Source organism: Columba livia, chromosome 2 (assembly GCF_036013475.1).
Source record: "Columba livia isolate bColLiv1 breed racing homer chromosome 2, bColLiv1.pat.W.v2, whole genome shotgun sequence".
In the NCBI taxonomy this organism is placed as follows: domain Eukaryota; kingdom Metazoa; phylum Chordata; class Aves; order Columbiformes; family Columbidae; genus Columba; species Columba livia.
The window spans coordinates 30,719,694-30,734,621 of NC_088603.1; the positions used below are offsets into that span (position 1 = coordinate 30,719,694).

The following is a 14,928-nucleotide window of genomic DNA, read 5'->3' on the forward strand; positions in this document are numbered from 1 at the left end:
ATCATCAGTACTGATAACCTGAGCATGGTTTTAAATTATTAGAGGCTATGCTAAAACAACCAACCAACATTAATAAAAAGTCAGACTGCCACTGCTGCGATAAGTGCCAATATAGCGAAATGGCTGCTCCATTATGTTTTGCTACAGTGAGATTTTGATACATACTGACAAACAGATCTGAGCTACCTTTGATACGTCTAGTCAGAATTGTATGTAATTGTGATTGCATGAACCTATCTATCCCTCTTGCGTGTTATGAACAATTTACCATCACAGACTGGCACATTTAAAACTGCATACATTATCAAATAATAGCTTATGTATAATTTTATTTGTTTTCAGAGTTACAATGTTCATGAGATAATCATAGAGAGCACATTATATATTATTGTTAAACACATTTTTGCCACAAAAAGTCGAGAGCATCATTAGAAAATTCTATGTCAAGTTATGTGAAAATATTTATCACCTGTAACCATAATTTCATAAAACCAATGTACACTTTATGTAATATTATGTCAGCAAGTTCCTTCTTTTTTTTGCAAATATCTTTTGTTCTATACTTAGGTATGTTTGCAGTTAAGAAGTGCATCAAATGCTTCTGTGTGTGTGTTTGCAAAGCACAGGAAAAATAGTAGTTTATTCCTATGGTAACTGTAATGGTCAACATCACTGGACCAAAGAACGGGGAATTACAAGATCTTAATTTTAGCAAATAATTGCCCTCGTATTTTTCTACCTAGTGCTGAACATAACATTAATTGGTATTTACCTTCTAATGTTTACAGAACACAGACTGTATATTTCAGAGAGATAATCCTTACCAACTATATACTGACTTTATTTTCAATGTCTATTATATAAATTAGGACTCTGCTGAATTCTTATAGTGAGGAAGAAATGACAGCAACTTTATTTAAATACATGCACAGTACCGTGCACTACAGAATGATGAAATACTATTTTTAATGGATGAATGAATCAATAGAAAAATAGATTTAATAAATCCTTAACATTTTAAAGTCTAGATAAAAATGGGTAATCATGCATTTCAAGCAAAGTTTTATTTTTTCTTTGTTTGTTTTTTGATGAAATCTCTGAGAACTTAAGACATGCAGAGCTGAGAAGCAGCTCACTATGAACAAAGAACCATGTTAAGACTGCACAAAAAGTTTTGATTCAGACTCTTCATATGCAAGACTGAAAAAAATTGCCATTCTTGGACTTCCCTTCAACATTAGACAGTGCTGTGCAAACCTCAGACAAATCCCTGTATTATGATTTCTAAGCTGTTAGGAAGTCTCTCAGAGGGCTATGAAAGTAAAAACCTGAGCAACTGGCTCCCTAAAATTTATGACAAGAAATGTTTTGTTTCCAGACAGCAGACTACAAAAGCAGAATAGATACCAGTTTATCCTTTCCCTAAGACATTAATTTGGGGCATGAGTAAATTACAGATGGCATACATTTATAAATAATAATGACAATAAAATTAGATATAAGTTGAGTTTTCCAATAGAGTATGTGTCTATGTCTCAGTATTTGGAGTGTGTGCCTATGTTTATCAACTTATGAAACAAATGAAAAGTGAGTATTTACTTGTAATTAATTTAATGTCTTTTCCTACCCCAACATTTGTGTGGACATTGCCAATGTAATCAAAATAACTGTAAATTTTCAGAAGTGAGTCTGCTCCAGTGAGCTTGTTAACTATGCATTAACCCATTTATCTGAAGCATCCTTCACTAAATCTTTGGTGGGAAATGCACTTTATTAGGCATGAGCTTTGGTTATGTGTGTGCATATGCACTATACTATCAGTCTATATGCAGAATGATTTAAAGTTTGCCATGTTACAGAGATGTATTGCTCATTAAAATAATTCTAGTGTTTCAACAAACACCGATGGATAGTTTTGCAAGTATTATTATCTTCACTCTTAGCATGATCTCCTTAGCCTAATAGTTCTTCTCCAACTTGCTTTGACTTCCAGTCTTACAAAAATTTACACAAAAGTAATCATGATCATTTGAATACTACACACATTGTTAGACGTTTTCAGCAGGTACAGTTACTCACATACATAGGAGTTGTCAGAATAAGATAAAAGATTTTAATGCTTAGCTGAACAAAAATATTCTCAGGGTAGAAAGACATGATAAAGTAAAAGTACAGGTTAATGAGAACTGTTATTAATTTTACTCTGAAACAGGTGTAATTGGCCATTGAGGTGAAGATGTGTGATTCAAGGTATACTACTGAACCTACGGCACATGATTTTTGTAGTAGAAAATCTTGAAATGAAAATGAGAGAAAATCAAATTACCCATGGCATTCTCTTCCCATAATCCACGCCAGAATTATCCCATAATTTAGTAAATGGTAACGCATGCAACAAAAAATATGCTGTATCACTTTATGTAAACATCTGCTTTCATCATGCAAAATGCCTACAAAACTGTGACAATATTTTTTTCTAATAGCATAGTTTTACATTAGCTCAGTTATGGAAACGGTTAAACCAAAATCCATGATTTTGCAAGTAGAAGATATTCTAAAATTCTTGAAAGATTTCCAGCATAAATATTCCAAAGCCCAACAAAGCTAATTGGTTTGCTAAAAACTAAACTACATAGGCTTATTCCTTGCTGTGGTTCCTTGTTCTTTTGATGATAGAAGAGAAAAGACCAGTTTTTGGAGGAGGTCCCATCAACATGGGGGCTTGATTCTTGTGGGTAATTTTTATCTGGGGGAAGAAAGAGGAAAAACAGAGTTATCCCTTGAGCTAGTTCAATTCCAAGTACCTGACATACATGAATTTACTTTGTATGTGACTTCCAAACCTTCTTCATTTAACCAAAGATGAAAGCAAAATACCTTCTTTATGAATAATGTTACATAGGCAGTAAACCAATCCATGTATAATCATTGTTTCCATAAATACATTAAATTATGAGCATGATCAATATTAAAAATCATATGCAATAAAAAGTTATACATGCCTATATGTGACCTTACATTTTGAGCGTGGGAATTATTGCTTGCTTTTGAGTGTTTTACATATCTACAAGACGAATAAGAATTTGAAAGTTGGAAAGGACATACGTGCTGACAGACCAAGCTGTTGCCTATTATTAAGATATAAGTTATTTCTTTGTATGCTTTATTTATACATCTAATCAAGCTGTACTTCTCTTTTAATGCAGGACACTGCTGAATTCCAAAATAACCATTATGAACGAAAGTCAAAAGTTAATACACAAAAAAGGGCAAAAAGATGAACTAGCTTTCTAATTTGTTAATTAATTGTTAATAGAACAGACTCAAATATTGAAAAGCCTATCTAAAACACTTTGTAAGACTGCTCTAAAGCCACCCGTTTTGATTTCTTTGATATAAAACTACGAATCACCTTAAATGAGACAACCTTAAAGTAGATTATGTCTGCAATTTTCTCTAATTCAAGTCTAAATTAGAGAAGACATTTTATGAATGTATGCTATGCTCAAAGCTAATTGAAAGCAATTATCAAAGTGGCATTTTGTCTGTGACTTTAAGATACATTGTAAGATAATAAATGATTCTCATTATGTAATAAAAAGGTCACATCTTGCCTTTGGGCTAGTGACGCTAAGAGTTTTTCAAAAGCAATCTGAGACATTTTCTTTAGCGAACTACGACTAATACAAGAACCATCACTTATTAAATATCAGTTGTCACCTGCATAGTACCCACATCAGAGATGGGTATTTCTTTCAAAAAGAAACACCACCTCATTAAAAACTAGGAAAAATATATCTCTTAAAGTGCATACCTGACATTTTCAAGTTAAAATGAATATCCTTCACTTGTCATTCACTAATAGTAATGAAACAAAAAACGTACGTGATGTGGAGCGGCTCATTAAAATATAGATCAGGACACTTCTTGGGGTGGAAATTTACTTCACAATATAAGGAGGCAGAAACATAAAAATCTCAACAGAATGAGTGGGGTTGTTTAACTCTATTAGAGCCTTTACTTCATTCTCCAAATGCTTATTTCCATGCCACCTCTAGTTCATTAGTCTCAAATTTCATATGTGACCTCTTTTTGTCAACATTGTTCATTAGTATCAAATTTAGTATATGAGGTTTTTTGGCAACCTAGATTAATTTCACACAGAAAATAACTCCTGCTTTCAAAGACTGGCATCAGCACATTTTTCCACAAGAAATTCTGCTTCAGGCACCACTTTGCCTGTAGTTAGTGTAAATTGGCATCATTCCGTTGATGTCACTTTATACCAGATGATGATCTGGTCCTGGAAAAATGGCTTCTAGGAGTTTTGGAGCTTTCACATACTTTAAAAGACATATTTTGGGGCTCAGGAACAGTGATGACATTAACCTGATCCTGAGGATCAATACATGAAGTAATCTGCAGCTGCTGTGAATTCTTCAAGACATAAGGGTTCAGCTTATTGCAGGATTTGGCCATGATGCAGCAGTAGGAATAGCTTCAGAGGTTCCTTTCAGACATAAATCATAGTAATTCCATCTTAAAATGAATAAAAGAGCAAAGCTCAAAAGAAGGCTTTAATATGAAGAGGTGAGGTAATCCTGAGACCCCATACAGACTGCTTGTTGGATTGGGGCTGTTCAATGCTGCTGAGGGTGAATGCAATCACATATTGAGAAAATGTTTATCATTTGTAATGTGCTTTTTTGGCTTGAGCCATCTGTTTCAGAGACCATGACCTCTTCAGTATGTTGTATCCTATCAGTTGAGATCAGCTAAGATGCCTGAACATGATTAACCACTCATGTGCATGAGGATGGAGTCCTCTAAGCATTTCTCCAAGGCATATTTTCAACTGTTATAAATTGGCACAATTCCAGTGGTGTAAAATATACATCACGTTCTGAAAATACAAAAATTAAAGTGTAAACCTAAAGTATATATTTTACTTATGCATGCTAGTGTATGGTAACAGTGTATTGGTTAATAATGATAACAATCGATTCCTTATTTTCCTGCTTTAAAACAAACAAACTTATGGTTTGGTGGTAAAAAGAGATCAGTATGTTTATAATACATGCTGGACCACTGCACTACCTTGCCTGAAATAGGCTGAATTTTGTCTTTTTCAAGACTATCAGGCACTGCATTTCTGCCCTGGACTCTCTCTTCTGCTTCTGTTTTCATACTGGCAGCGCTGCCAGAGCTGGTGCTGTGAGTTTGGGTGACAAGTGGCAGCACACACTTTGAGATGGGAAGCAGCACTAAGTCTCCCAGTTTGACAGTGTTCAAGAAGAGACTGGACAACCCCCTCAGACACATGGTGTGAATTTTGGGGTTGGCCTATGCAGGAACAGGAGTTGGACTCGATGATCCTTGTGGGTCCCTTCCAACTAAGGACATTCAATGATTCTATGAAATTTAAAGGACCAGTGTATCTAGTAAATAGGTTTAGCAGGAAAATACTGCATTTGCAATTTCTAAATCACCTTTCCAGTATGAGAAAGTGTCTCCAATGATATATTTGAGGGAAGGAAGACCAGATATAATTAAAAATAGCATAATTATTAAAAGAAGAGATGGTAATTGCTCCTTATTTGTCAACAGCAAATTTTCCGATAAAGGAGAAGCCTGAATTTGTGATACTAAACAGATTTATAAATGCATAAAACAGACACTTATTTGTTTCAGGAGCAAGTCAAAGTTTCAAAATATGCCTTGAATCCACATTAATACAATGCACCCTTTAAATGAAATGAAGTGAGCATCAGTAATTTTAGTATGATAACTGTATCTTTTAGGTCCATCGGTTTTATTTTCCTGTTCCTTCTTCTGCAATATGTGCCAGTTACCTAAACGTTCCTGACTTCACAGAATGTCTAAATGTTTTCTAATACCACAGAACATGATGCTACTAATAACAGGTACTGACTACAATGTTAAATGACAACAGAAAACTGGAAACACAGGTAATCACCTCTGCTTATACTATTTCAATTAATGTGAAAGAAAGAAATCCTGTATTTTAAGGACAGAAAAAACTTATAAAGTTGGATATATTAGTTTACAGTCACTTTGTTTCATACTACCAGCAGGGTTTGGATGTTGGTAGCTTTGAGGGTATGAGGTTTTTCCACAGTCTAGATGCCCATATGCTGCTCCCCTTACAGGAACCTGATGGATGCGACGCCTCTATATCACAGGAGTATCTTCTCGTAGGTGATCAAGAGCTGTACTGGGTATCATGATACGAATAGGACCTATGGAATGTAGGCAGTGCTAAACAAAATTAACCTGTGACTTGCATTATGTGGCATTTTGGTCAAAATCTCTTCAGATCTAGATCAGTTGTTTTAAATACAGCATTATGTAACACATCTTTTAAATGGATTTCTTAACAATATTATTGTGCAAAGTGCAATCAAATCTAATCAGTTTGGCATTAATTAAGCTCTAATAATATACTCTAGTCTCTCTCCTAAGTAGTGTGATCCGTTTCCCCTTCACACAGGTAGATTGGAAAACATTACGGTGTCATCATAATTTTTAAACATACCGAGAAAATGACAGAGCTGCAAAATTAAAATAAATGATTAATGGCATTTTTTTCATGTTTTGTACTAATAGGTATCACTGAGGTTTTAAATTAATAGAGCTGTCAAGCTCATGGTTGTTACAGATCCAGTGCAGAACTAAAATGGAAATTATGTGTTCCACAGACACCTAAAGATGACACTTGGAATATTTTAAATTTTAATTAGTAGGTGCAATTGTTCCCCCTCCCCCTGCCCCAAACCACTGCAAATTAATTGGCAATTAGTCACAACTAATTCTTTTCTTAACAATCTGAAGTGGAAAGAAAGGTGCATTGTATGTTAGAGTATTTGTCTGGGGTGCAGAAAGCACACATGCAGTAAATTGCTTTGTCAATTACAAAAACTACTGTTTTGAAATTAAGAAAAAAATATGCATAGGTAAACAAAACTAATTAATGTGCAATGTACCTGTGAGCACAAAAAAATAATGCTCAGCTGCAATGAAAGTGTTAGAAAATCAATAAATCACTCTGGCCTTGAAACAGAAATGTATGCACATTGTTGCTCAAAAAGGGCAAAAATGCAGCTTTTTAGTATAACCCCAAAAACATTTTCTAGCGACTGACTTCCATTTATGGGTTAACTATGTAATAATTGACTAATCTATTAAAATAAAACACCATATCTAGGACCCAGTTCCTCTTTGCTCTAAAGAAATGGACACAAAGGTTTAAATTGTCCCATTATAAAAAGCTGATAAGAAAATATTACTCATTTAGTGACATGGAAAGAAGCTACTTTACAGACAGAGTCTAGAATACATTTGCAACTTCTCCATGCAGTCTATGGGGTGTTGGAGCCAATGCATCTTCATGAAAGCAAACCTGTGACTGTCTTTTAGTTTTCTCACCCAGCCCTGATGTGTAGTGATTATTAGCAAAAGCTTTTTTGGTTTGTTTTCAGTTCTTGTTTTTCTCTGGATTTAACTACAAAGGTAGGACTTCCCAGGGTCTCTGAGCTCAGGCTCATCACATCACTGGAGACTAAACAAAAGGCTAGAGAGGAACCATTCATTTGTTCACTCACAACTTATTTTTAAGGAGCATTCAAATGATAATATTTTGAAACATTATTTATGAGTTTTATTATTAAATAGCTTACTACAAGTATTCCTATCAGAAAATAATCCTAAAAATACTATGTCTATGAAACTATATTTCTGGCAGTCCATTAGGTGGGCTCTGACTATGGATTCTCAATTTCATTCCTTCATTTAGGCAATATCCTTGCATCTTCTACAGACATTTTTATCTTCTACTTTTAATCTAATGTTGCTAGAAGCTTGATATTTTTTTCGGATATGGTGCCAAACAAGTAAAGAATAGATGAAAGAACTGAAACTGCAGTTATTTCTAATTAAGATGGAATATTATGGATTTTTTTTAAAAAAACAATGCTAATAAGTTATGTAGCTAAATTGAAAGATTATTTTTCTTAAAAAAACAAACAAACAAACAAAAAAAACCCAAAAAAACCAAAAAAAAAACACAATGGCTAAAGCTAGAAGTTTATTGAATTAACTTGAGAGTCTTTGAAGTTTCATTACTATTAATGACCTGTTTGGAGATCAGGTGAAACCATAGATATCTTTCATGTTGCTATATTTGTCTAGGAGAGCTCTGATAGAATTTCCTCTTCAGCTAATCAGACGAGACGTTTAACATAACATTATTATCATCTTTCCTTCTCCCAAAGACTGCTCTATAAAAAACAGTGAAAACAATACAATTTTATGCTCAGATTCTGCATTTTATTATACCAGAGCAGAGTTACTTTGCCAGACGCTGCAGTCTGCATGTGTTCAACATACTGAATAATTCTGGATGACAGATCTTTAGACCAGGCCACTCATATGTTTAAGTATGCACAGGACCTACAGGAACACATTCCTGCTCCTGTCTAGGGATGCTAATGGAAGATCATACAGGATGCTAAAAGAAGCACATTACAATTTCTTCAGTACTAAAATTGAGAGCAGGAATGAAAAAAAATCACAGATCACAGCTTCTGGGTAACTGCTACATTGTCTTTTGCAATCCACAGTATTTTCTCAGAAAATTTGCAGGGAATGTGATCTCTTATATGCAGTAGAAGGGACAGCTCTGAGCAAGTCATGCTACTTGTATAAAACTTTTACAGTCAGAAAGGAGAAATGGCAAAGATAAACTTGTTGATTTCTTCAACAGGAAATCAATTTCCAAGGCTGTATGTGCAGCCTACATTCCATACGTAACAGGGATTTGATGCAGAACTTGTTTTCTTTAATCTGCATAATGGAATAGCAAGAGAATTTTGATCAGGTTGAATTCAATTTCTTGAAAAATCATTGCCAAATACTCTCATTTGTGCCAAAATTTGAAGCAGAAATAGAGGAGGACTTCTGAGCTTAATCACTTGCATCTTGGGCCAGGGTTGATTCAATACGTGCTGAGTGTATAAATTTCTTTCTCACTTAAACTCTATAATTTTTATAGGTCAGTCCATAAAACTACTGAACTTGGATGACACTGAAGTTCCTGAGATGACCACACCAAAATAAAACGTGATTGCAGTCCAATTTTAATTTATTTTTTTTTTTAACATCAGCTTTCTGGCTGGAGCACCAGAGAATCAAACACCCGAGGCTCAGCTGCTGTATCTAACCCATGTACATGATCTATGCAATAGAACAAGGTGCAGGGGTCTCTCCCCAAAACCAGTGAGATGGTCTATTCGAGCAGACCAGTACTGGGTGGAGACAGTAGTTTCTCTCCTTAAAGTCATACAGCTAGTAAACTAGTAAGTGCCTTCCCTCAGCAAACTAATGTGAAACAGAAGGTAGAAGGGGAATGTTCCCCATGTCTCCATGTAGGAGTGCCAGCATCCTTTGTATAGGAGTCTCAGTTCCTTGTAAGAAATGGGGGAAGAAATATCCTAACAGGGGAAACAAAAGGAAAACCAAACTCTCCTATGTTTCAAAAGGAACTAGACTTTCTTTTTTTCTGATCATCAGAATTTTCTTCCATTCAAAAACCAGTCAATCATTATTTTCAGATAATTTTAGGGGAAAACTGCGGGTTTGACTCTAGAGAAGAAAAAAGCTTGTGATTCTGACATTGGTCTCCCCATGTTTTTTCTGAAATTTGAGCTCCTGCAGGTTCAAATAATTGGCTACATAGCTGGCTACACATAAGAATTTATTTTGACATTATGTTTTCTTTCAGACTCTGGCTTTGAGTACACATAATTGAGGTGTCATCCTGATAATGTAATCAAATACGTTTTGGTTTCCAAACAAAGACCCCTCTGAAGCACACACTTAGAAATCAAATCTTAAACTTCAGTTGAGAGAAAGCTAACATCCACCTTTGTCATTGTCCCAAGAGGAATTCCTAGGTATGTTGCAGAGAACTTCAAGAAAAACTGTAGTGTAGCTAGAATTAGTGGGCAGGGGAGAGGTTGGACCATACACGTTTTTTCCTTTGTAAGACACAGGAAACAGAGTGGAGTAGATGTACAATAATGAAAGAAGCAATCACAATAAACTCATTAAGCTCCTCGTCAGAGAAAAAAAACATTTCCTGAAAAATGAATAATATAACATAAAAAAAATAATTCTATATATAAATTCATAGAGGTGCAGTAGTCTAGACAAATAGTTCATATATTTTCTTCTCAGAGGAAATAAAACCATGCAACAGTATGGTTTTCTTATATAAAAGACAAACTCTATTCTCTTAACAATGGTATAGCAAAAAGGATGGGTTCCACAGAAAAGTATATGCCATTTCTACCCCCTTTAAAACGGTACTTCAACTGGACAGCAGTAATTATCAGTAATAATTTACTGTTTCCTCAAGGCAGTAATTGAAATATAAGAACTGTCTCTTTTTCCAGGTTTGTCCTCAATCGTGCAGGCAGCTTCTGCTAGTGTTATCAATCAGATAGCAGGGATTTTGCACAGAGCAAGCAATCAAGACAAAAAAGCACATGTTATTGCCAGAATCCTTCCATAAGTTCTCTTCTGTAATCTGGCAACTGAAAAATTACATGTCTTTTTCTTGAACAAGTAACTGCTGGGTTCAGTACTGTTGCTCTGCACTGACCCATAGCTATAGAAGAGGGGAAGATAATATCTCTAAACTCCAAAAGGCTTTCTGGAATAAATCTCATAAAATCCCCACTGTTCTGCCTTCATACAGTGTGTGTTCACATGGTTCTCCTCTCATTGCAGCATCTGAGCACTTATCATTAAGAGTTAGAGTTCAGACACTGGCCCTGCTGTTCAGCTGTACACTGTGGTGTATCTAGCAAACATGAACTATCACAACCCTTTTATTTCATTCTAACCGATACATTATCAGCTGCCACACTTGTTAGTTCCTTACTGAAGGTACTCCCTTCTACTTTTTTGTGTAGTCTTTCATTTTACTACAGTTCATGAAAGTGATCCAGTACCCCAGTCTGGAGAATTTCTCCCATCTGTAGTGGGATTTCTTCCTTGGCATGTTACTGTTTTGTCATACTTACAAACTGCAGGGCTACAGCAATTCATCTACTTAAAAACATGGGTCTTCTTTAGGGAAACAAAATCAGTAAAATTATACATTAAAATGGATTACTAAGACTATATTAAGCAATAAAGAGCTTAAATTTCTTCAACATCTTCCCAAATGCTTGGACAGCCTCTAATTTATTGGAGAGAGAGGAAAATGGAGAGTTCTTAGAGCTACACCTTTCTTGTATTGTCTGTAAACAGATACTCAAAGACCCTCCTCTGAAAAAGCTCCCTCCTAGCCTAATCAATGTTTACCTGCCCTCACTTCGTATGTGTGGGTGCTGAAACAAGAGACTAAATAATTTTCTTCAAATTATAAGGTTTTAAATTTTTTTTTTAATATTAGTTCTATTGTGTAATTCAATCAGCACAGTCAAGAATTCAGCTTTCTATAAAAAAATCCTTGATATAAACTCTCAAAAACATAATGGAAAAGCTTCCTAAATTTGTTACTTAATACACTTTAGCATCACAACTGACATTGACTCTTCCTCAGCAATAGAGACTAAAAATCTGATACACCATAATAAATAAATGATCACATTGGGTAACGGGATGCTGAGACTACATCCTTTGAGTATTTTTGAAACTTTTGAAATAAAAATATTTTTATTCCATCCTAACCTTTGGGAAAAAATACCCAGTATAATAAATTGAAAAGGCAGTGGGTGTTGAACTGTATAATAACCATGCATGAAAATGTTACTTAAGTAAATGAGTTAATGCTGATGGCAATGGTTGTCTTTTATACTGAAAGATTCCATCACTGAAAAAGTGAAAGTAAATAAATCAGTTAATATTTCTGATTATTGTAATTTTTGTTACTCATTTTAAAAGTTCCTAAATTTTTTGTTCAGCTCTCTTCCCAGAGTATCCCAGTATCCTCGTATTCCAGTATCCTTACCGTGCAAGGGGTTTGCATCCAAGGTTCCCCATCTATCTGCATAGGCAGAGACTTGCTGGTCCTAAAGTGATATATTTCACAGTATAAGTAAAAGCAACAAAAAATGATAAATGTATTTATTAAGGAGAGATACATGTTATAGTAAACACATATAATCCCTAAATTTCTGTGTAATCTCCAGTATGATCCAACATGCTCACAAAAGTAACCTAGTTACTTAGTAGGCTTAGTTCAATTTTCAACACACAAAGCAAAAACATTGCAAACATTCACACATTTTGCTAATAATACACAGCTCTCTCATGGGAGAATAGTCTGTAATTCGTGAAATAAAGAGTGAAATATTCAAGAACTTCAGGAATAAACCTAATTAAATGAAAAGACAAAGGAAACTCTGGTACTTTTTATATTTTAGACTGCCTTCTATAAAGGAAATAAGAAACTTTAGCTCTATCATCGCCATTTATTAGAGCCATAAAAGATGTATTTACCCTTATGTTTAACTCTGGGTTAGAAAGAGCACTCACATAATGCGACAGTTGTACTATATCCAGAGACTTTAACATACCATGTCCTAAATTTAAATTGTTAGTAAAGTTACACTGATCAAGCTTCAGTCAGTGTTCCCTGTCCAGTTTTGGATACCACACTAAGAAAAGTATAGACAAATGAGAAAAAAAAAAGTATTTTGAGGTCTTTTCCAAGCCTGTATTTATGCATTATAATAGTTTGCACACATGACTATTAGAAATAACATGGAGTAGGTAAATCTAATAATGGAAAAATGAGTCAACTGAACACTCATGTTGGTCAATAGAAATTCTGGCTTAAACATTATTTGGAAATGACTAACAATCTATTGGATTAGCCAATGTCATCTATGGCCACAAGTGGAGGAATGGACGAACATTCAATAAGCTCGCACTCTATAGGTTTGGCAGGGTTCTGAATCTTTTGTAGTTGTGGTTCTCCTGATGTGGGATAATAAAAATTATGTCTCGGTATCCAGAGAAGATTTGAATGCCTTTGTGATCTTATTTCTCTTCCTTATCTAGAAGAAAGAGTACTTTTGAACTCAACGTCGCCCAGTCCTTGAAGAGAGTCTCAAAAATATGCCAGGTGCTTTGGCAAATCCTACTTATTTTCTTAAAGTTTTTATTGCTATTCTTCTGTTTTATGCTCATTTTAGGCTTTTGGAGCTCATAACTGTATATCTTATGATTTTATTGAGATTTTGGAAAATTCTTCCTGTGAGATTCTTCACTGGAGGAGAGTTGAGCATCTCTCTCTTTTCCAGTCCTTATCTAATTTGAAGTTAGAATAATTATTTTCTCTTTGAGTCCTAATCCAGGATTCCTCTATTGTGAATATTCTGGTCACTTTTAGCATAGTAAACAATACAACACAACAATATTAGCATGCTCCACCATTAGTGGCTTACACATACCAATGCATTTATTAATAGTGACTTGCCAGTGCTCAGTAAATAACAAATAAATTAAAAACAGAGCACTTTGACTTCTACAGATCAAAAAAATGCTTTACAAATACTAATTACATGCTACTACTCCCTGGTGAGATATGCATTATAAATGGGTTAAAATGTGTCAAAGTAATGTTAAATGACTTTTGCTCAAAATTGCGTGGAGTGTATGTCACTAATAAAACCCAAGATGTTAATGCGTTACTCGTTCTGCTCCAACTGTTTGACAATATTTCTTCATAGGATGAAATGACAATTGAATACAACATGTGAAGACTGAATGTAAGTATCTTTTTTCTAGTTTTTTGACAGATTTAAAGAAAGGAAGATGTATGGGCAAAGGATATGGATAGAATAGATATATTTCATATACAAACATGAGACTTTCACAAGAAATAATTATGACTATTAAACTACCAAAGAAAGTGAACTGATAAAATAAAAACCTTTGCTGCTTCACTATGACAATGCAGTGCAAATTAAAGCTGCCTATACCTGATGACAACAGATGAACACTGGGCAAGCCGTCTTCCAGCACTTTTCAGACCTGTGTATATCTGTCCCATCTCCATGGCTCCTTCTAGACCAACCACTTCCATAAGCTGGTCACTTAGATCTGCAAAAGTTGAAAAATTATGTTTTCTGTAGATAGCATTTTGATAATAGTCATCCTGAACAGCAAGAATTGTCAGAAGACCATCTGATAATAAAAGACGTGGGGAAGAGAACTGGCAAAAATGATGATTCCTAAGAAGTGATTGCACCTTCAGGGCTGGACAAATCTGGGCCTGTTGTAACATAATTCTAAAATGTCCTGATCAAAATGATTCTAAAATACACTAATAATATCCATGGTCTATTTTAATACACAAACACTGAACAAATAATCTTATTATATGAGATAAAAGGAGAGACTCCTTCACTTAGGTTATCTGATACTCATAGAATGAGATGTTTGCAGTTTAGAAATTTATGCTGACAATTGTTTCAACAGATCTGTAAAATCTAGCAAAGGAAAAGTTAGTGCTCCAGACCGTATTGAATTTTCTTCTATACAATTCTTTCAAGATGATGTGTACAACTCTAATTCAGCCTTTGTGAGCATGCATTATTACAGTCCTTAATTATGAGACCACATATTTTTTTGCATTGAATCTTTGTCTCAACTAGTGCACAGATTCAATGCAAAAAGGGCAGAAAAAAACTCGTATCAGCAACTGTTCATCTAGCTTTCCTGAACTTTGTGGTACTTGTTTGCACCCAGTTATATTTCTGTTTCACACTGGTTTTTGATTACATAGTATTTTGGCATTAAACTTCAAAAAATATTTAAGTAAATAATGTATGTGGCAAAATAAATATTAGTTTGCTTGACTTCAAGAAGCAAGGACAAATTCTGTCTAGAATA

The 14,928-nt window shown here is 34.6% G+C and overlaps 1 protein-coding gene across 12 annotated transcripts in view; it reads right to left on the reverse strand.

Annotated features, from left to right (window-relative positions):
- Positions 1-309: 309 nt before the first annotated feature.
- DGKB (diacylglycerol kinase beta) overlaps positions 310-14,928 on the reverse strand; it is a 398,861-nt gene continuing 384,242 nt past the window's right edge. For all 12 annotated transcript variants that reach the window (XM_065051198.1, XM_065051206.1, XM_065051200.1 and 9 more), the window contains 3 exons: positions 14,016-14,136; positions 12,038-12,098; positions 310-2,746 (listed from right to left, as the gene is read on the reverse strand). In XM_065051198.1, the coding sequence (XP_064907270.1) occupies positions 2,639-2,746; positions 12,038-12,098; positions 14,016-14,136 (290 nt within the window). In that variant the 3' untranslated portion in view covers positions 310-2,638. The remainder of the gene's footprint in view (positions 2,747-12,037; positions 12,099-14,015; positions 14,137-14,928) is intronic.